The following is a 22,338-nucleotide window of genomic DNA, read 5'->3' as shown; positions in this document are numbered from 1 at the left end:
TGTACCATTTTTATAAGTAAGAAATTACCTTCTCACACCTGTAAGCTTGGTAGGGCAATAGAGTCAAAGCTGTTTCCTTTTATGTTTTTACTAGTGACCCGGTGCACGAAATCTGTGCACATTAAAAGGGAATTAATTAGAGAGTCAAGTCCCCCCACACCTGTGCAGGCCTCACACTTGAGATCCAGACCCAGCTGGCCCCACCCCCACTGGGCAAGACCCAGACCCAGTCGGCTGCACACCCATCAAGCCTGCACACCTCCTCCCCTCCCCACCACGGTGTCACATCAGCACTGGGTGGGGATGCATGCAGACTGCATCACGTCTCAGGCCAGGGACCACACAGGTAGCGTCATGTCCCTGGCCCAGGACACAGGTAGACAGCTTTACCTCAGCGCTGGTGGGGACGCACATAGGCAGCATGACATTAGTGCTGGGCAGGCCTGCACATGCCTCAGCTGGGGGCAGAAGTCCCCACCCCCATCCCCGCCCACCAGCTCCTGCCTGCAAGTGCCTCTGTTGGGAGCGCCTCCACCTCCAAGGCAACCTGATGTTAGCGCTGGGCAGGCCTGCACGCACAGGTCATGACTGGGACACCGTTGAAAGCTAAGTGTGCAAAGAAATGGAAAGTGTATGTCCCTGGCAAGTAAGAAAAGCAGGGATTTAAATGCATAATTTCCAAAAGGAAGTTTCACTCATCTCATTATAACTGACTGAAATTATATGGAATTTTATTTAGTAAACATAGGTCTTCAATTACTGGATAAGTATGGGGTTAAATATTACATGTATATAAATTAGAGTAAATTAAACAAGGGAAGGTTTGATATTTAATGCCCTTCTATTGTTAACTGTTTTTTAATAAATAAAAGCATGTTGTTTGTCTTTTTTATGTAAATTCAGTTACATATGTATTAACATTTTGAGATTCAAAATTATATTTCTAAAAATACAAAATAGGAGGAGAAAACCCTCATATGTTAAATGTAATATTCCCTGAGTTGTGTTATTCTGTGTTTTAAATATCTTTATGTTGTTATGTATTTTCCAAGGTCATATCCCAACAATGTGCATTCATAATCTTTATAGTGAGAAAAAGATCATAGAAAGAAAAGTAATATCTGTATAAATTATTAACATATTAAATTCCAACCAAATAACAGTTCCTTTTCAAAGGTTAGAATCCTAAGGTTTATTCATTTTTCATTTAAAAAGGAAGATTAGGAGGGGCTTGAGGGAGTTAAAGATAACCTGCCACCAAACAGACTTTCCTTTGTAATAATTAAAAATGCTAAAATAGAATTGAAAAGGGAATTACATTATGAAAGCGTGAATCTTTACTAATCTTGAAGCCCTTGCTACTTATAAACATGTCCTATGTTATGTGGCCCATGCTCTGGGACCACTGATCTAAACCAACTGCAGCAGATGGCGAGTCCTAGTGCCTCCTAGAAGATGTGCAGAATTGCAGAGTTCACAGTTTTGTTCATAATTCCTTACAACACTTACCCAGTTGAAGATATATCCCGAAAAAATCCCAGTCCAACTTTATACTGTTGTCTCCGCACAGTCATGAATCACATTCCCTTTTACACTCCAATGTGTCCTGGTTTAGGACAAATCCACTCTGTAGTGACCAGGTGGATCGTTCACCTGTTCACCACTTTCTGAGCACCCACTCTGGACCTGGCTCTGTAACAATAACTGGAAATAAAAAGGTGAGTGAGGTAGTTCCCAGCCCCTGAGGACTCAGGAATGGAAGATCAGGGCAAGGAGGGGAAGGGGAACCACTTAATGACAACAAAAGTGATGAGAGTCCCACAGAGGTCTATGCCATGTGCTGCTGGGATCACAGGGGAGGAGGGCAGATGAATCAGAGGAACACCAGGCTCCTCAGGGAAAGGGGCAAGCAGATCAGCTCATCAGTGATGTCAGACAACAATCAGTTCCACAGAGGCAGGTAGGTCTTTCCCTTTTACAACAATGGATTCATTTGCGTTTCTAGGTGTCAGGGAACTGGTGTGGTAAGGATTAAAGTGGGGAAAACACATCACAGTTTCTGGCTCTTATTTCTTCAGTGGTTATAGCAAAAGATGCTCTACCTGGGGAATCTTGAAATAGGTAGAGACAGATAATGTTTGCAGAGCCCCAGCCAGTTTGGCTCAGTGGATAGAGTGTCGGCCTGCAGATTGAAGTGTCTAGTGGTGTGCAGGAGGCAGCTGATCAATGATTATCATCACTGATGTTTCAATCTCCTTCCCTCTCCCTTCCACTCTGAAATCAATAAAAATGTTTTTTTAAATGTTTGCAGAGGAAGAATATTCTCCACAAATTACTACTTTTAAAACATAAATCAGATCATATCACTCCCTTGCTTAAAACCCTTCATGGGTTGCTCACTGTTCTCAGAACAAAAGCACACTCCTCCACGGCCCACAAGCTCTGCCCTTCATCTGCAGCCACAACTCCTGCTGTTCTCACACCAGCTCACTATGCTTTGACCACCTTGAAAAATGTCAAGTTCTTTCCCACTTGAGCTCTTTTCTTCAGTTCTGCTGTCCCCTCTGCCTGGAGCACTGTTCCCCCAGTAATGTAAAAGTCTGACTTATAGACAGGTAAAGCCCACCTGATAATGACTCTAGCACAGGGGGAAGTGAGCAAAGCCAAGAGGTCAGGAGAGGTGACTCCTGCTGAGGTCACAGAGCACCCAGGCCATCAGCTGCATGAGAAAGGAGACCTCTGCCTGCTTCGCCCACTGCTGTGCCCAGGTGCCTGGAACCCACGCTGCATGCTGGGCTCTGGCTTTTTCCCTGCGGAACCACACTTGTTCTGTTGGAGTTCCCCTGATAAAGTCCCAGTACTGCATCACTGCATGCTTCTCCAACTGCAGGATGCACAGCCCCAGTTCTGTGCAGAGGAAGGAAAACAGAGTACCCAATACATCTTTCTGGAACATCAAGTTTATTATAAAACTTGAGAGAACCAAATACTTTACTTAATAAGCAGCTCACAAACATGGGAGCAAAGGAGCAGGGGAGGGAAGGGACCCAGGAAAAAGTCCAGTCTCTGGTCTCATTCAGGTGGGGGCTGAGGGATGGACCCACAGTGAGGGAAGTCTCTCCTCTTGACCTCTGGGAGCTGCAAGCAGTCCTACAAGCTCCGCAGGCATTTGGATAAGATGCTTCTGAAGACCACGGCGCTGCTGGATACCCTCCTGATGTGGATCCCGTGCAGAGAATGCCTCGGCAGTTTGCACACCTCCATCATCCACTGGACCAAGTCCTCGCATCTTGCACACACAGTGTGTACTTCTGGCACCGCTCTCATCCGCAGCTGTTTGCCTCCAACCTCTGGTTCATTTCCCATACCACTGACCGGCCTTTCTGGAGCTCCGCACCTTCAAGTTGACTGTGGCCCTGCTTGACCGTCCACAACTTAAAAAATCATGTTGGTTTGACTTTTGTCCTTTTGAGATGTTTCTTCTTAGTGGATGACCCACAGCAGGTGAATCTTAAAAGAAACTGGAAGGCCCTCCTAGCCACCCCCTTCTGGCCTTGGATAGGGCCAGAGGAATAGGCTGGGGTGCCACCCTCAGGCTGCTCAGCTTTAAGGCAGCTTTCATGGGCGGCTCCCACTGGGGCTCCCCCATCGCTGGTGCTGGTGCTGGTGCTGGTGCTGCTCTGGATGGTGGGGGAGCCTGCAGGGCCAAGCTGGAGGTCTGCCCTGGGGGTGTCTGTCCTGAACTCTGGGCGAGTGGTGGTCATGGTTTCCAGGTTGGGTGGTGGAGTGGTGGTCATGGTTTCCAGGTTGGGTGGTGGAGTGGTCACCCTAAACCACAGGCAGTTTGGGGGAATGAAAGGCTCTTTGGTCTTGCCATCAAATGGCTGACCAACCTCTTGGCTTGTGGACATGCTACTGGTGCCAGGGGAACGGTAGGGCCTTACCCTGATTTTGCGGCCTGGCATCTTGGTTTTCATCATTATAAGGATCAGGTATGTGCCCATTGCTCTGTCAAATTTTCTTTGTGTTACTGACTCCTGGATGTCATCCTGCTTAAAGCCGAGGCTCTGCATGATTTCTATTACCTGTGGGTGCAACTCACCCCAGGGCGGCTCGCTGTATGGCCTCAGCTGCTCCTCCTCACCCTTGTTGAGCCAGGGGTCCTTCATTACATCTTCCAGGGTCGGCCTTTGGCTAGGGTTGACAGTGAGTAATTTTCTTAAAAGTTTTTGAACCTCCCTTGACATAAAGTGTGGTACATAGAAATGTCCACTTACTATCTGCCTCTTCACGTTCACAAAGTTGTCCCCCTCAAACGGTGCCACCCCTGTCAGCATCCTGTACAAGACTACCCCCAGGCTCCATACATCAGTTTTGCGGCCATCATAGGTATGACGCTGCAAGATCTCTGGGGCCGAATAGCAGATGGTGCCACAGAAGGTGTTCTGTTTATTGTCGCTCACTTCCCTACTAAAACCGAAGTCTGCTAATTTAACGGTCATATCACCATCTATGAGAATGTTGTCTGGTTTCAGGTCCCTGTGGATGATGCCCCTCTGGTGGCAGTACTGGACCGCAGATACTACCTGGCGGAACACGGCGCGGGCTTCTCCCTCGTTCATGTGGCCATACTTCTCCAAGTGTTCAAGTAAGTCCCCTCCACTCACATGCTCCATAATAAGAAAAAACTTGTCCTGGGTGGCAATCACCTCAAATAATTGTGTGATATTTGGGTGATTTAAGCTCTTAAAACAATGGACTTCTTGAAAAAATCTAGAGATGCCCTCCCTTTTAATGGCTTTTACAACCACCTGTGCCCCGGTCAGCAAATGCTGGGCCACCCGCACCTCGGCATAGCATCCCTTGCCGATGGTGTGCAGGAGGAGGTAATCGCCAATACAGCGCTCCTTGACAGTGGAGTGGGCTGCAAAGGCATTAAACATGGCACCTTCAAAATAAAAATAAATAAATAAAATTAAAAAATTAAAATTAAAAAATTAAAAAAAGGAAAATAAATAGAAAAAATAAAAATAAAAAAGTAAAATAAAATTGAAAAAATAAAATAAATAGAAAATAAAAGAAAAATGGAAAAAAAAATTAACAAAATGGAGGGGGAAAAAAAGGCCAAAACAAGCTAAGGAGTCCAAGTCCAACAGGTCACCACAAATCAGCTTCCTGGGCTATAACGGACAAAAACCTCAGCCTGGTCAGGGTCTTATATAGGAGTGGTTTGCAATTTCATCACAGTGGCACCTTATGAGGCCAGAGCAAGAAATGGACCAATCATAGCTGGGTGTGGTTTGCAGGTTCATCACAATGGCTCTTTATGAGGTCAGATCAAGAAATAGACCAATCACAGCTAGGGTGTGGTTTGGAATTCCATCACAATGGCACCTTATGAGTCAGACCAAGAAATGGGCCAATCAGGGCTGGGGATAAACCACAGTGGTTTTCTAAGTTTTTGGTCTCATGACCCTTATACTCTGGGAAAAACAAAAAGACAACCCCAGAGAGTTTTGTTTATGTGGGATTTAAATATTGATATTTACTTTATTAGAAATGAGAATCTGTAAGATGCAAGTGCACAAACACACACAAAGGAAAAGTCTGACTGATTCTCATGCTCCAGGCCTCAGTTCAGATGTCACCTGTTTAGAGAGGCTGCCCCTGATCCATCCATTCCTACCTGCCTCACCCAGCTGGTCAGGTTTGTCGTCTTCATAGCACTGACCACAGTGTGGCTGATTCTTGTTTACTCTCAGTCCTTCCCATGAAGGGAGGAGCATGACTGTAGTGTTCCCTGTGTCTAGCACAGTGAGTGGCAACAAAACAAGTATTTAATACATAGAAAATTTGGGAGTAACAAAATAAAATATTTCCAACTACTTATTTAATTAAAGTGATTTAATTAACGTGATTCATAAAAAATATCTGTAAGAAATTCATGTTCTGTCCCCACTTAGCTTTTGGGGCAGGTAAGATAGGATAGAGGAGGGCTGAAGTCTGGGTTTCCAGGTATGTGGGCGCTCAGTGAGGCTGAGGAAAGGCCAACAGGTAGGAGCCTTGCTGTCAAGATTAAAGGAAAGGATTCATCCCTCCAGTGGTACTTGGATGCAATGAATTTGGATCTACAATGAGATTGCAACGTATTTCTATACTTTGAATATTCATTGACAGATTACATAGAGGACTTCTGACCTCGAGCAGGCCACTTAGGTAAATTTCTGTGCTACTTAAATGAACCATCTCTGTGGAAAAAAACAATGAGGCTTGTTAATTTACATTTGTAAATATACTGAAATCTCTGGATGAAATAATCTCTGCAGGGGTGCAAAGGGTGAGGTAATATGTTGGGGAAAATTGTACCCTTTATGGAGGCAGAGAGGGAGAGGCAGGCTTGAGGGCATAGGAAGAACCTCTGGCACATTATGTTTCCAACCCATCTTTGAAGAAAGGTCCCTACTTTCAGTACATGGAGTGTTTTAATCACATGTATAAGTAATTACTCTAGTGATTACTTCAACATTTACCTCCTAAAGTCTCAATTTGTGTAAAGGGAATCTTTAGAAGGATTACCCTGTGACTTTTCCCTTTACAACACTTTAGTTTGTTACCTTTACCTACATCAGTGAGACTCAGCTCCTAAGCATGACAGTCCCTGTTGCTGAGCTGATTTGGACGCAAAGGGGGTTACCTCATCAATTCTATTCAGATGTTTACAAGTTCCAGTAACAGATTAAATAATCTCAGAAAGGAAAAAAGAGAGAAATTCTAAGAAAGCTGTCAGTCTAAGACTTACTAGTAATTATATCCAACTAGAGGCCCCGTGCACAAATTCATGCATGGGTGGGGTCCGGCCAGCCCACCCCAATGGGGACGATCGGGGCGGGCTGGCCAGGGGAAGGGGCTGCGGGCAGTTGAACTCCTGGTTGAGGGGACAATTTGCATATTAGCCTTTTATTATATAGGATTATAAGAATGGCATTAATAGTTACTTAGAAATAATTCCAACAAAATAGAACACTTTCTGAGCTCTTTCAGCTAAGTAGATACAGACTCAAAGATAAGACATTTAATGTAAAACTGTCAAGGCAAAAGCCAAGCTCTGGATAAATCTAACTTGAGGTCTCCTCCAGGGTTGGGTGTTCAATCAGGTGAATGAGATACAATTTGGGGGCCTTTTAAGATTAAAAACATAAATTCATGGATCAGTACTTTTTAACCTTGCAACTTAGGGTTTGGGTAGCCATATCTGCCATCGTCCACTCCAGCTACGCTGGAGGGAGTCCTTGTGGAGATGTTTATTTCATCACCATTTATCCTCTCCGTGCCCTCTACCCATCCAAAGTTTTGGGTGACCATATGATCATTTCTGAGTATTCGGAGCATTATACTCCCGGAGACACAGTGATTGTTTCAAGAATCAACATGGAAGCTAGTAAGAGCCAAGGAGACGGACAGAAATGTGTGCTTATGCTTTGACCTGTGAGCATGTATGCCTGGCACTGCTCTCAGTCATCTTGCTACCACCAGGAGCCTGTAAGGGAAGCATGTGAATGCTCTGAGTCGAGGATGACACCATTTGAAATCCTGAATCCAGACACAGAAACACGCCTGCATTTTTTAGTGAAGTGACCCAGTACATTTCTATTTTTGCTTGAACCATTTAATTTTGTCTTTTACAACCAAAAAGGTCCTAACAAGGTCTAGGTGAGCTAGAGAACTGATTTATCTGCCAGCAGATGAGCAGTGACCAAGCTTCCTGGCTTAAAGCTGCCTGCATTACTGATTTAGCAATTGTCTGCAATGCATGAGAGGTTAGATGCACCTTTCCTCAAGGCTTCGCTTTTGAGATTTACAATTGAATTGGGCTAAAATAGAACATTTAGCTATTCAAGCTGGCAGCAGAGACACTTGGTTTGATGCAGCTAGTGGTGCCAATATCAGAATTAATATAATGGCTCCATGTCAAAACAATAACAGGACAAATCACCTGGAAGGGCAATTCAAATACTTAGGCCTTACTGCCACTGGCAAATGGAGCACTGAGTGCCCCCTTGCCTGTCTTAAACTGGCAGCTTTTTTGAATTTTTGTGTTAGAGGCAGGTTCTGGTGAAGCTAGCTTCCAACCCACTAAGGTTTAGAAATGGCTGTGGGAAATCATTGCTGTCTTAATGGCAAAAATGCTCTTGTAATGGTTTTCTAAGAGGTAAGGGAAGCACAATGAAGCTTTTGGGTATTGGCATAAGATGTAGGCCTGTTTGGGAGGGCGCTGTGAGAGCCAATTAGGAAAAGGGGCGCTTCATTTTATCCATTTCTACCTTCAGTTAGTATACTTACTCAACATTCTAAGTGTAAGGCACAAGGGGCAGGGGGTGGGGAGGGATGGTTTAACAGTTGTCTGTGGAGATGCATCTCTGCTCACATGAAGTCCAGGAGAAGGACAGATAACAAACATAAACGAATGAGTAAAAAGATAATGTAATATAGGTAACATAGGAAAACGGAGTTCTGAGATAAAGAATTACAGGGAGAGGAATCTGCTGTGATGGAAGGTCTACCTGATGGAGTAACACTGGAGCTGAGACCTGGAGGTAAGAATGCGCCAGGTGTATAAGGGGTGCAGGACAAGCATCCTAGCCAGAGGCTGGGGTGAGACAAAGGGTGAGGGCCATTCAAAGGCCTAAAAGAAATCCAGGCTGGCTGTAGCATAGTGACAGAGGGAGAGCAAAAGAAGAGGTTGCGAGATAATAAATAAAATCAGAAATGAAAGAGGAGAAGTAATAACTGACACCAAAGAAATACAAAGGATTGTAAGAAAATATTTTGAACAACTATATGCCAATAAAATCTGGAAGACATGGCTAAATTCCTAGAAGCTTAAACCCTCCACAACTAAATCAGGACAAAGCAGATAATCTGAATAGATAGATTACAACCACTGAAATTGAAGTAATAATAACCAAAGAAACAAAAAACTTCCAACAAATTAAAGCCCTGGACACCCTCGCCGGTTTGGCTCAGTGGACAGAGCCTTGGCCTGCGGATTGAAGGGTCCCAGTTTTGATTTCGGCCAAGGGCACATGCCTGAGTTGTGGGCTCGATCCCCAGTAGGGGGCATGCAGGGGGCAGCATATCAATGATTCTCTCTCATCATTGATGTTTCTATCTCTCTCTCCCTCTCCCTTCCTCTCTGAAATCAATAAAGAAACATATTAAAAAAAATAAAAAGCCCTGGACCAAATGGCTTTACCAAACATTCAAATAAGAACTAATACCTATCCTCCTCAAATTTTCCAAAATAATTCAAGAGGAGGGAAGACTCCTAAGCTCATTTTATGAGGCCAGCATGATCCTAATTCCAAAACCAGATAAAGACACTACAAAAAATAAAATTATAGGCCAATGTCCCTGAGGAACATAGATGCTGAAATCCTAAACAAAATATTAGCAAACCAAATCCAGCAATACATTAAAAAGATCAGACACTATGATCAAGTGTGACTTATTCTGGGAATAAAGATTGGTACAATAAATGTGATACACCATATAAATAAACTGAAGGACAAAAACCATATAATCATATCAATAGATGCAGGAAAAAAGCATTTTATGAAACCCAGCACCCATTTATTATAAAAATTCTCAGCAAGGTGGGGATAGAAGGAACATACAATGTAATAATAGGCATCTATCTTCTATAATAATAAAAGCATAATATGCAAATCAGCCAAACAGCAGAACGACCATCCGGATAACCATGCTATGACACGCACTGGCACAAGGCCAGCCGAGATGGGTGAGTTGCGATTGGTTGGGGGGCTATCATCGCCCACGATCGCCCCACAGAGGGAGGCTAGGCCACCCACTGTGGGGTGATCAGAGGGCTCCAGGGAACCGGGGATGTGTGGCAGCAGATGTGGGCAGTGCCAGGCCAAGGCGAGTGCGGGTGGGGGGCGGGGCCAGAGCTGCAAAGGCCTACCCTTGCTTGAATTTGGTGCCTCGGGCCTCTAGTATATGATAAAACACACAACCAGTATCATACTCAATGGGCAAAAATACATAGTACTGGGAGTCCTAACCTCAGCAATCAGACAAGAAGAAATAAAAGGCATCCAAATTGGAAAGGAATAAGTAAAATTGTCATTATTTGCAGATGACATGATACAGTATATAGAGAACCCTAAAGATTCTCCAAAAATTTTGAGAACTGAATTCAACAAATAGCAGGATACAAAATCAACACCCAAAAATCTATGGCTTTTTTATACACCAATAATGAATTATCAGAAAGAAAAATTAAACAATCCCATTTACCATCGCAATAAAAAAAAAAATTAAGATACTTAGGAATAAACAACCAGGAGGCAAAAGACCTGTACTCACATAATTATAAGACACTATAGAAGGAAACTGAGGAGGACACAAATAAGTGGAGGAATATACCGTGTTCATGGGTACAAAGGATTAACATAATTTAAATATCCACACCACCCAAAACCATCTACAGATTCAACTCACCTCCTATCGAGATACCAATGGAGTATTCCACAGAACTAGAACAATTGTGAAAGATTTATATGGAACCACAAAGACCCCAAATAGTAACAACAAACTTGAGAATGAAGTCCAAAGTTGGAGGAATCACACTACCTGATATGAAACTATATTACAAGGCCATAGCAATCAAAACAGCATGCTATTGCTGTCTAAAATAAAAAACACAGAAAGTAAAAAGTGCTGATGAGGATGTGGAGCAACTGAAACTTTCATACACTGCTTACTGGAATATAAAATTATACAATCACTTTGGGAAAAAAGTTGGCAATTTCTTAAAAGTTAAATATAAAGAAAAAATAGGTCTCAGCCATTCTATCATAAGTATCTACCACTAGAGAAATAAAAACACAGAGAGATTTAAACATGACTGTTCATTTCAGCTTTATTCAGAATAGCCAAAAACTATAAATAACCTAAATGTCCATCAATATATACATAATGGACAAATACGGCATATAATTTCATACAATGGAATACTACTAATCTGTAAAGCTGAATCATCTATGGATGTATACAATAAATGAGTTAACTCAAAATTATTCTGAGTGAAAGAAATATATATAAAAAGATAACATAGCCCTAACCAGTTTGGCTCAGTGGATAGAGCGTTGGCCTGCGGACTGAAGGGTCCCAGGTTTGATTCCGGTCAAGGGCATGTACCTTGGTTGTGGGCACATCCCCAGTGGGGGGTGTGCAGGAGGCAGCTGATCGATGTTTCTCTCTCATTGATGTTTCTGACTATCTCTCTCCCTTCCTCTCTGTAAAAAAATCAATAAAATATATTTAAAAAAGATAACATAATACAGATATATGCAAAAAAAGAAACTAGACCAACTTACACCATATACAAGAATAAACTCAAAATAGATAGAAGAAAACAAAGGTAATTAAAACTCAGACATCACACGTAGCAATATTTTTATGGATACACTAGAGGCCCGGTGCATGGATCCATGCACCGGTGGGGTCCCTCAGTGCCCTCTCACAATCTGGGACCCCTCGGGGGATGTCAGGCTGCTGGTTTCAGCCCAATCCCTGTAGGTGGCCTGGCCTGCAGGGCAGGGATCGAGCTGAAACTGGCAGTCTGACATCCCCGAAGGATGTAGTAGCGTATGAGGCTGCAGGCGGCTGGGGAGGAGCCCAAGCCCAGGCCAGGCATTGCTCCCACTCATCCTGGCCCTGCAGCAGCTGCTGCCACCGCCTCTCAGTAGCGCTGCTGCAGAGGCGGGAGAGGCTCACATCGCAGCAGCTGTGCTTGCCAGTCGTGAGCCTGGCGTATGGCACCCATCAGTCAGCTGAGCGGCTCTCCCACTGTGGGAGTGCACTCATCACCAGGGGGCAGCTTCTGCATTGAGCATCTGCACCCTGGTGGCTAGTGCACGTCATAGTGACCAGTCGACCAGTTGTTCGGTTGCTTAGGCTTTTATATATATATAGATTGCCTAGGACAGCGGTTCTCAACCTGTGGGTCGCGACCCCTTTGGGGGTCAAACGAACCTTTCACAGGGGTCGCCTAAGACCATCGGAAAACACATATATAATTACATATTGTTTTGTGATTAATCACTATGCTTTAATTATGTTCAATTTGTAACAATGAAATTGGGGGTCACCATAACATGAGGAACTGTATTAAAGGGTCATGGCATTAGGAAGGTTGAGAACCACTGGCTTAGGACAAAGAAACAAAGAAAAATTTGACAAATGGAACTACATCAAACCAAAAATCTTCTACACAGCAAAAGAGACTGCCTACAAAATGAAAAGGGAACCTATTATATGTGAAAACATATTCGCCAATGATATATCTGATAAGGGCTTAATTTCCAAAATATACAAAGAACTCATACACCTCAACACCAGGAAGCCAAACAATCCAATTAAAAATGGGCAAAGGACCTAGTCAGTGTTGCTGAGTGGTTGAGCATCAACCTATGAACCAAGAGGTCACAGTTTGATTCCCCGTCAGGGCACATGCCTGGATTAGGGGCTTGATCCCTTGTGGGGGGTATAAAGGAGGCAGCCGATCAATGATTCTCATCATTAATGTTTCTATCTCTCTCCCTCTCCCTCCTTCTCTGAAATCAATAAAAATATATGTATTTTTTAAAAAATAGGCAAATGACCTGAATAGACACTTCTCCAAAGAGTATATACAGGTGGCCGAGAGACACATGAAAAATTGCTCAATACACCAGTCATCAGAGAGATGCATATTAAAATGACAATGAGGGATCACCTCACACCTGCCAGAATGGCTACCACCAATAAATCAACAAACAACAACTGCTGGTGAGGATGTGGAGAAAAGGGAATCCTAGTACACTGCTGGTGGGAATGCAGACTGGTGCAGCCACTATGGGAAACAGTGTGGAGTTTCCTCAAAAAATTAAAAATGGATCTGCCATTTGACCCAGTAATCCCATTTCTTGGAATATATCCTAAGAATTCCAAAACACTAATCAGAAAGAATATATGCACCCCTATGTTCATAGCAGAAGATCTGGGAACAGCCCAAGTGCCCATCAGTAGATGACTGGATAAAAAAAGCTATGGTACATTTACACAATGAGATACTATGCAACTGTAAAAAAGAAGAATCTCTTACCATTTGAGACAGCATAGATGGACCTGGAGACTACTATGCTAAGCAAAATGACCAAGTTAGAGAATGACAAACATCACATGATCTCACTTATAAGTGGAATCTAATGAACAAAATAAACTGATGAAAAAAATAGTCCCGAGGTAGAGATGTATGGAACAGGATAACAGATCTCAGTTGGGGGACTGGGTATGCATACAGACACAGACAATAGTATGGGGAGGCGAGGGCAAAAAAAGAGAAAATGGGAGATATCTGTAATACTGTCAACAATAAAATAAAATTTAAAAACCTGCATATAGTGTATTATTCCATTTACATAAAAGTCTAAAAATGCAAATTGATATTTATGGCAAAAGGCAATGGGTGGTTGCCTGACTACAAAGGGGTATGAGGATCCTTCTGGGGATGATGGAAATGTTGTGTCTTGATTGAGGTGGTGGTTTCACAGGAGTACACATCTGTCATTTTTAAAAGTCTTCTCTAATCAATTTGGATAAATACCTCAGAAATAATAATAATTCTGAATCCTCTCCATAACCCATATGGAAAATGCTGAGATCATGAAGAAGAGAGCTGCTAATTAGCTATTTTCATTTTACCTAAAAATAAGAGGACCAAAGGCATTCAGTCAGGAAACTGGAATCACATCTTCAAACGCAAGTTTGTTTAAGGAAGAAGTGAGGCGTGTATTCTAGGGCTTGTGCAAAGAAGTAGGTACTGAGGATAATGGTAATGGGCAAACAAGCCAAGGCAAGTGATTCAAAATCACCCTACATTTAGGGAACTAAAGGGGGAGCTATTTGCATCCCATAAGTAGGGACATCAGCTCCTCAATTATGATATTCCATGGTACAGACAGGAATTCTATAAAGTCAAAGGATAGAATGAGGGTGTTATATTGTTTTTAATAAAAAGAATCCGCCGTGCCCTTCATACTGCTTAATCTACAGAACTGCCAGCATTTCATTAGAAGTGTTCATTCTCTTTCACTTAGTGATGATGGCAAAATAATGTTCCTGTTTCTCCGTGGGAGGTAGGATGAACTATTAGGGACCCCTCTCCAGGCAGAACCCCAGGTCCGTATGGCTATCCTGCAGAGGCACCTGCCAGAAAACACTCTTGCATTACCTGTGACGCATTTAATGAAGTAAACGGACTGCTTTTAGGCACAGGAAAAGCTACTAAGAAAATGAGGTCAGGGCCGAAAGGTAGGATTTATCAGATTCTTGTCTTCTCCAAACCAGAACTATATCATCCTTATGAAAATGTTCACAATGTAGCTGAAGGAAGGAAGACAAAGTAATTTTTTTAATGACCTTGCTTTGTTTAGAGAAAAACAAAACAAAACTGTGAAACTGTAAAACTCCTCACATGAGTTTAAAAGTTTATATATTATAGAATTTGCAATCATGGGATCTCAAAAATACAATGGCTATCATCAAACTATTGTTAGTGTTCATGGGCTATGCATATATGCATGTATGTTCTTTGGTTAATCTCTTCCCCATGTGGTGGAGGGAGGGGAGGGCAAAGAGGGGGTGGGCGGAGATGGGGGACATCTGTAATACTGTCAACATTAAAAAATAAAATGGCTAAATAATGCCTTACCATATCTCTAAAATGAGATCATGCTTTTACTATGTTTGCAGTATCATAAATCCAAAAGCTGCTAAGAAAAGTAATTGTGTAAGACAAATCTGTCATTTTTGCCTCTCTGTGGTCCTTCCCCCCACCCCCTTATTTTCAAACAAAACCTGCGTTTTCCATGAGACTATTTTTAGCTTCATATGCCCTTTGATCTGGCTGATCAGAACATTGCATCCACGGGCCACAAAATAGTTATTGCAACTTAAGAACCTGCTAAGACAGTAACAGAGAACAAAATGGACCCAAAATATGGGAAAAGAAGCTCCCTAATGTAATTTGAGTCCCTGGACCCAGCCATGCCTGGAGTGGGGTAACCTGGACTCTTTTTTTTTTTTTTTTTTTTTCCAGAAACAATAAATGTTCTTTTTATGCTCAAGCTCATTGAGTTGGTTTTTGTCCCTTGAAATCCAAAAGAATCCTGGCTAATACACAAATGCAATTTAAAGTTGGATATGGCATTTAGTAAAGAAGGTTCCATTTTCTTTACTTGGAAGCTCATGTGGAAATATATCCTGATATTGTTTAGATCAGTGTCACTGTTCTTCTGAGGACAAGAAAAAAGGAATGAAGAGAGGTGATGTTAATGAGCTAGTGATGATTAAGAATTAGAGATTTTGAAGAACCCAGTCCTTTTATAGGCTGAGAAGGGCTCTAGGAACTACATTAGACCCAGAAGAAAGATAACTTGGAAAAAATTAATCCTCACCGAGAATATGTGTATTGACAGAGAGAGAGAGAGAGAGAGAGAGAGAGAGAGAGAGAGAGAGAGAAACATTGACTGTCTGCAATGCACCTGACTAGGGATTGAACCACAACCTAGGCATGTGCCCTGATTGGGGAATCGAACATGCGTCCTTTCAGTTTATAGAAAGATGCTCCAATCAACTGAGTCACACCAGCCAGGGTGGAAAATTTTTATTGCGAATAAAATCCTGCTTAATTTCCATAGGCATAATTTAAAAATCCACACAAAAACAAACAGGAATAAAACCTGCATGAGCAAAAAAATAAAAATATGAAATTTATGTGTTTCTAATGGTACTGTTAAGTCCCCCCAACCCTAGTACTTACAGGAAGGCAGCAATTTACAGGGCTCTAAAAATGTGCAGTATGTTTGATTAAAGGTCATGCAAATATTAAAATGCTTCTCCAAAAATATGAGACAGAGAAATAAAGATGACCAGCTTTTTTCAGAATCCCTCAAGAATACTTACATTATAAGCCTATTAATGATTCTGGTGATTCAAGTTTTCCCTTAAGCACATGTGGGAAATATATAGCAAGGTGGCAAAAGCTGAGAAATACTTTTGGCATCCATCATTGCTTTATGAGCTGCCAAAAGGAGTCCTTGCAGCAAAAGCACAAGCAAGAGCACACTTCCCACATTTTACATTACGTAGAGCGGATAACAATGATGCTCCCGGAGCCTGTCCTGAGTTGGCCCTGCCTAACTGTCCACTTCCTACCACACCACCAGCCAGGCCCTCCACACCAGGGGTCGCCAACCTTTCGACCTCACGGACCACCACTGGTCTGCGGAACACCGGTTGGCAACCGCTGCTCCACACCGACTCCAACCACACTGAACTGCATGCAGTTCCTCAAAGGTACCTCTTACCTTCACTTCTAGATTTCCCCAAGTCTCCAGAGAAAATCCTTCCTACAACCCCGGCACCCCCATCAAACACACTCCTTTTTTACCTGGCTAACCTTTCTATTTTTTCCTCTGGGAAGCCTTTCTTGACTCTCCTGAACTAGATTAGGATTCTCTCATTAGCCCCAGAAGAATTCTTTATGCTGACCCCACCTATCATCACAGTGTCTCGCAATAGCTCGATGACTTTCAGTCTCCAGTGCTAGACTATAAATTCTATGGAAATAAACATGTTTGTCTCTCAACACTGCATCCTCTGTTCCTAGAACACACTGGATGTTCAATTAATGTTTAGATGCTTACCTCACTTCCAAGGCCTGCGGTGCAGTGGAATGATGGTTGGCCTCACACCAAATATAACCCTGATTCAGCTACTTACCAGTGTGGGGACTTGGAGCAAGTTATCCAGTCTTCTGAATGTCTCTTCACAATACTGCTATAATGATGAAATGAAACGCCACCTTGGAAATGTTTAGCATTAGCAACCCTTCCACAAATGTTTATCTCTTTTCCTTATTCCCCTGTCCTTTACTGTGCTCCTGCCTCTGTCTGCCTCCCTGCCTCCTCCATGATGGCTTCCTAGACTTCTACTGTCCTTGCAACTTTCTCTGAATACCTGTGGCAACCTGCGTGGGCCCCACACTTTAGCCTTTCACTCCTAAAAGGCACTACCTTCTTAAAAGCCCTGTCAAGGTACCAAACATGTAAGTGAAAAAATACTTATATATTCCAGGAACAGCACATACATTTAAAAGAAAGGCTTAAGAACAAGGTCTCTGGAAGCATGAGGAACCAGAGTTCTGGAACCAATAAAAAAATCTCTCCCGGACCCATCATCACATACTACTATTTTCAAATGTTGAGTTATTCTACTCAGGATTAAAATTCCAGGGAGAGACAATCTGATTGGTACAGCTTCTGAATTGTTTCCAGTGTTATTCAGGGGTGAATCCATCTGATATAAGTCCTAAAAGTTGGGGAAAGATTCTCTGCCAAAGCAAAATCAAGATGTACCACCAGGCGAAGGAAAAAAATTGCATTGGGCGTAAGAAAACAACCTAACAATAGTTCCAAACACAAAGAGGATTCGTAATTACTACTTTTTCACTTGACCTCTCTGATTTAAGTCTCTCAAAATGCAAACTGGCAGCCTTCACAGAGATTTATGTGTGAGCTAATTCTTAAATGTGAGATCTTGGAAAAAAAAAAAAAAGCAACACTTTATTGCTTGAAAGAATTTGGACTTACTTTGTGTCTAACACTTAAGCAAAGAGAATTAGCCTCATGCAGCCTCTGGAGGAACCCACAGTGTTTCATTTGTCTAACCGTTCAAAGTACAATCACATTACCACCATGGGATGCTTCGCGAGTTAACAGCAGACAAGGAGTTTCACAGCAGAGGAACACATGAGGCAGTTCATCATCATTACTTTTTGTAATTATTTGGAGCCAAGTACCTTTCATTATGTTCAATGGACCTTCCATATCCACACTGCGGAGGCCACCATGAGCACAGTGGGCTGCACCAGGAACCAGGAGAACAGCTGCCTTTTGTCTGAAAAAGAGAGAGCCATGAGTTAGAAAAATTCCCTCTGGTTAGATAGAATCACATGGATGGTACCAATGTGGATGGGTTGTCCTACTTTAAAAGATTCTGCAGTGTGAGATTTTAAGGGACAGGGGAGATATGCCACATGCAAATCTATTCTTTTGTTTTTTCTGAATTATATCTTTCACATTAATTATACCTTTATCCACATAATCCCATTTTTGCATATTCTGAAAGAAGGAAATATTCAAACAACTTAACAAGTAAATTATAAGATCTTGCTAAGTGTCATGTATGGTGTTGGGTACTGGGATACAAAGAGAACAAGACAGATGAGGCTGCTGACTCCATGGAGGTATCATTCTATTGGGAGAAGCAGACAAACAAAGTTAGATAGTGATAAATCCTATAAGGAAAATACAAATAGCTTGTGATAGAGATTCTGAGGTCAGATTCTGAGAAGTCTGGACCACATCTGTGAGATGGTGACAATTCAACTGAGATCTAAAGAAACAGAAAGAGCGATTCGACCCTGGCCAGGTGGCTCGGTTGGTTGGAGCATCATTCTGTACACCAAAGGTTGCGGTTTCGATCCTGGGTTGGAAGGTATACGGGAGACAACCAGTCAATGTTTCTCTCCCACATGGATGACAGCATGAGCATAGGAGCCCTGGCTGGAATATCTGGAGCTAGGCAGGGACTAGCCATGCATGCACGGCCTAGCAGCCTTGGGAAGGAGTGTGAATTTCATTTTATTCGCAAGGAGAGGCCATTAGAGTGTCTTAAGTGGGGGAAGTATTGTGGTCTAGTTCATACATTTGAAAAATTGCTAGCTGCTAGGTGGTATGTCAGGTTGGAAGCAGGAAGACCAGTGAGAAGACTATTTCAGAAATCCAGGTGAGATACAGTATGAACTTAGACTAGAAAAGTGAGAGTAGCAATGCAGAAAAGTAAGTGAAAGATATATTTTGGGTATAAAACAAAGGGTTTTGCTAATTGATTAGAGAAGTTGGAGAAAGACAAAGAGTGGGAAAGTAAAAAAGCATGAGCAGGATGAGAGGAGACAAGGCTGGCTCACCAAACTGCATTTTAATAACCAGGTGGTTAGTAATGCTATTTACTGGGACAGGGATGAGATGGAGGAACAGTACTTAGTGGGGATAAAATGGAAAGTGCAGTGTTGGGCTAAGTATGAGATGACTAGGAGACAGCCAGGTAGAGATGCCAAGGAAGAAGATGAATACATCAACCTTGTCTTTGGAATAAGGAGTGTAAAAACGTATGGGGAGACCTCAAAAGCAGCATGGAAATGTTTTGAGAATTGGCTATACTGCCTGCTATGATCTGAATGTTTGTCCCCAACCCCAACCCCCGAAGGTGATGGTATTAGGAGGCGGTGCCTTTGGCAGGTGCTTAAGAAGGAAGGAATCCTCATGAATGGGATTTAGTGATCTCCTTAGAGATCCCTAGCCCTTTCCACCATGTGAGGAAACAAAAAAGTCTGCAACTAGAGGAGAGCCCTCACCCAGCGTGCTGGCACCCTGATCTCAGACTTCCAGCCTCCAGAACTGTGATAAATTATTGTCTGCTGTTTACAAGCCCCCAGTCAGGCTACTTGTTACAGCAGCCCAAATGGGCTTCAGCATCTCTAGGACAGTTCTTTAACGTTATTTAGTTGTATTTAGTTGCATCAGAATGAGCCAGAGCTTGATAAAGATTCAGATGCCCGAGCCCCACAGGTAGGACCAGAATCTCCATGCTGGCAGCTGGGATACGCATTTTAACAGCTCCTCAGGTCATTCTAACACCTTCCAAAGTGAGGTGTGTTTGTGTTGTGTTGTTTTGTTTTGTTTTCAGCAAATTTTATTTCTTGATGCATCTTTCCTTGGAATTGTGAGACATACAGAAATTCTTCCAATTTCCTGGTTCAGTTCTCTGCTCTGCAGAGACATGAGAAGAAACCAGTTGGAAGGGGAAGGCCACGGGTCCCCTGGCATCGTTCCACTGCCACTTCCCATTGTGAACCAAAGTGGTTGGAGGACGTAGGGGGAATACGTTGTGCCTGTTATTTTTATCGGATCTCCTCAGGCCCAGCCAACGGTTAAAGCAATATGAAGAAACACTGCCATTCATTGACTCAAAGATTTACAGCTTTGAATCATAGACTGTTAGAGCTACAAAGGATCTTGGAACCAGGCTAACAGCTAAGCCATCAGGATCCCACTACTGCTGCAGGGTTCACCTCCTGCCTTCTGCACTTACTAACTGCACACGCTTGGGCAAGTTACTTCACATTACTGTGTCTCAGTGTACTTCTCTGTCATTGGGTAAATAACAATACCTAGTAGAGTAACGAGTGATACAAAACTACCCATAATCATAAAGACATATTAATTTTCAATCCAGAAAAGACCATACATATCATTCAGTACACCCATACTGCGTAAGAAAGGAAACTAAGCCTCATAGCTAGTTTGGTGGCAAATGAGAACTTGAGCCCAGGTTTGCACCACCTATCGTTTGTTATGTACATAGTCAGTGTCCATTTCTTTATGTCAATCATAAATCAATTAGGTTAATGACCATTTGCTATTTATTCATAAGGTGTTTTTTTTTTAAATACCTTTTTGCACTGACAAGAAAAGATCAGAAATGCTTTCAGAGGATTCCCTGGTTCCATACACTGAGGTTTTGCCTGTGAAGCATTTGCCTGTTGTGTGGTTGGGCCAAGCACTCATTCAAGTTGGTTTCCAGAAGCATTTTAGAACAAGCAGGGGTCACAGAAAGCTAAGCATGTGGTGACCAATTTAGAAAACCAGTGTTGGTTTGCACTGTGTTGGGACCATCAACCAAATAGGTCTGATGCCCATTCTGTTTGGGAAGTCACAGGAAAACCAGGAACAGCAACTCCTGTAATGGTGTAAATAACACGCAGGATCAGCTAGGAAGACGGGAGCGGGTGACAACTGTGCTCCTTTATTTCTGCTTTGAGTGTGTGGGGCTAGTTGTGTGCGTTGGTTCTCTTAAGGTCTTTTTTTCTTCTTTTCCTTCCTTGGAATTTTGGTTGGGCTTGCTAATGAATCCTAGAGAAGTCCCATTTGGGGGACGCAATGCATGAGAATGAAAATCAGTTTCTCAGCAGCCTCTGAGCACTGGGCATGCAATAAATGTCACTGGTGTTGCTGTTCGCTTCTGATGGACTGCTCGCACCTTCTGTCTGACAGCTAATGAGCTCCACTAATCAAACCGAGAGGCAAATGCGATTTCCCACTCTCCCCTTCTACCTGAGAAGGTGAGGGGTTCTAACCCTCCCCTGGCAGACTGACAGCACTGAATAGGAGCAGAGTAATGAGGACACCTGGAGGGTTAATTAAGGTAGAACTCAAAAGTTGTTTTTAAATCAATTTAATTAACCTGTGATCTCTTAAAATTAGAATATGTGGCAACTAGAATGAAGGCACATTTTACTTTTTACTTCATCTAGGAAAACAGAAACTGAGCATGTTGCTGGGTAAAAAAGAGTGGAGAGAGTGTTAATTACCACCCGGACTTTTTCAAATCTATCTTTATTCCCTGCCTATCTCAGAATGGCTGGCTTCCATTCTTGGAGGAAGAATCCGTAGCATTAACATCTGGTGTTGTCAATCACCCAAGGTCTGGCAGCACCCTTCCTCACCAAATGAACATGGTAGAGTTCACCTCTCATCATGATTAAGGAGGAGTGAGACAGAGAAGAAAGGCAGGAAGCACAAGGTGAAGAGGGCGAGTCTCAGGGTCTAGGATCAGACTCTACATACTTCCTAGCAGTTTGGCCTTCAGGTAATTATTGAACCTATCTCCACCTCTTATTTTCTATCTCTTTTCTCCCCTCTCTGAAGTGGGATTACCAATAGCATATACCATAGGAGATTGTGAGAATAATTGAAAGACACAACGCCATAATGCATGTGAATTTTTGAGAACAGGGCCTGCAGTATAGTAAGCTCTCAATAAATGCTGCTTGTTTGGCAGGGTTGTTTTGTTGGTATTTGTTTTGCTTTCTTTTAACATGAGGTCCTTGTCACCTAGAAATAGAGTCCCACTGATGGAATGCAGGGGATCCCTTAAAATCCCCTGAAAATATATTCCTGCCTTTATACCACATGTGAATTTCTTTATGGGGGAGAAAGTTCTGTTTTCAAGAGCTTCTTAAAAAAGGTCTGTGACCCCAGTATGATAAAGAATCACTCCTATAAGACATCAATTTCAAAGAGCTCATCCCATCTGTTGGAGCATTGAGGCCAATACAGTGAAGCCACAACTGGCCTACCTTTTACCGAT

The 22,338-nt window shown here is 42.6% G+C and overlaps 1 protein-coding gene across 1 annotated transcript; it reads right to left on the bottom strand.

The window, feature by feature from the left end:
- Positions 1-3,070: 3,070 nt before the first annotated feature.
- LOC118659084 (serine/threonine-protein kinase MARK1-like) lies at positions 3,071-4,943 on the bottom strand. The gene is made up of 2 exons (XM_036315120.1): positions 3,945-4,943; positions 3,071-3,241 (listed from the first exon to the last, which is right to left on the bottom strand). The coding sequence occupies exons 1-2, from the start codon at positions 4,941-4,943 to the stop codon at positions 3,077-3,079; spliced, it is 1,164 nt and encodes a 387-aa protein (XP_036171013.1). The 3' UTR covers positions 3,071-3,076.
- Between the last annotated feature and the right edge of the window lie 17,395 nt (positions 4,944-22,338).

This window comes from Myotis myotis, unplaced genomic scaffold, assembly GCF_014108235.1.
Source record: "Myotis myotis isolate mMyoMyo1 unplaced genomic scaffold, mMyoMyo1.p scaffold_m19_p_6, whole genome shotgun sequence".
Classification (NCBI taxonomy): Eukaryota; Metazoa; Chordata; class Mammalia; order Chiroptera; family Vespertilionidae; genus Myotis; species Myotis myotis.
This window is presented reverse-complemented; position numbering and strand designations above follow the sequence as displayed.

Excerpts from the sequence above, each read along its gene's own strand:
- LOC118659084 (XM_036315120.1), bottom strand. The coding sequence starts at position 4,943 with ATGTTTAATGCCTTTGCAGCCCACTCCACTGTCAAGGAGCGCTGTATT. Across the intron at positions 3,242-3,944 it reads TGCCAGGCCGCAAAATCAGG|GCATTCTCTGCACGGGATCC; the intron begins GTAAGGCCCTAC and ends CAAACTGCCGAG.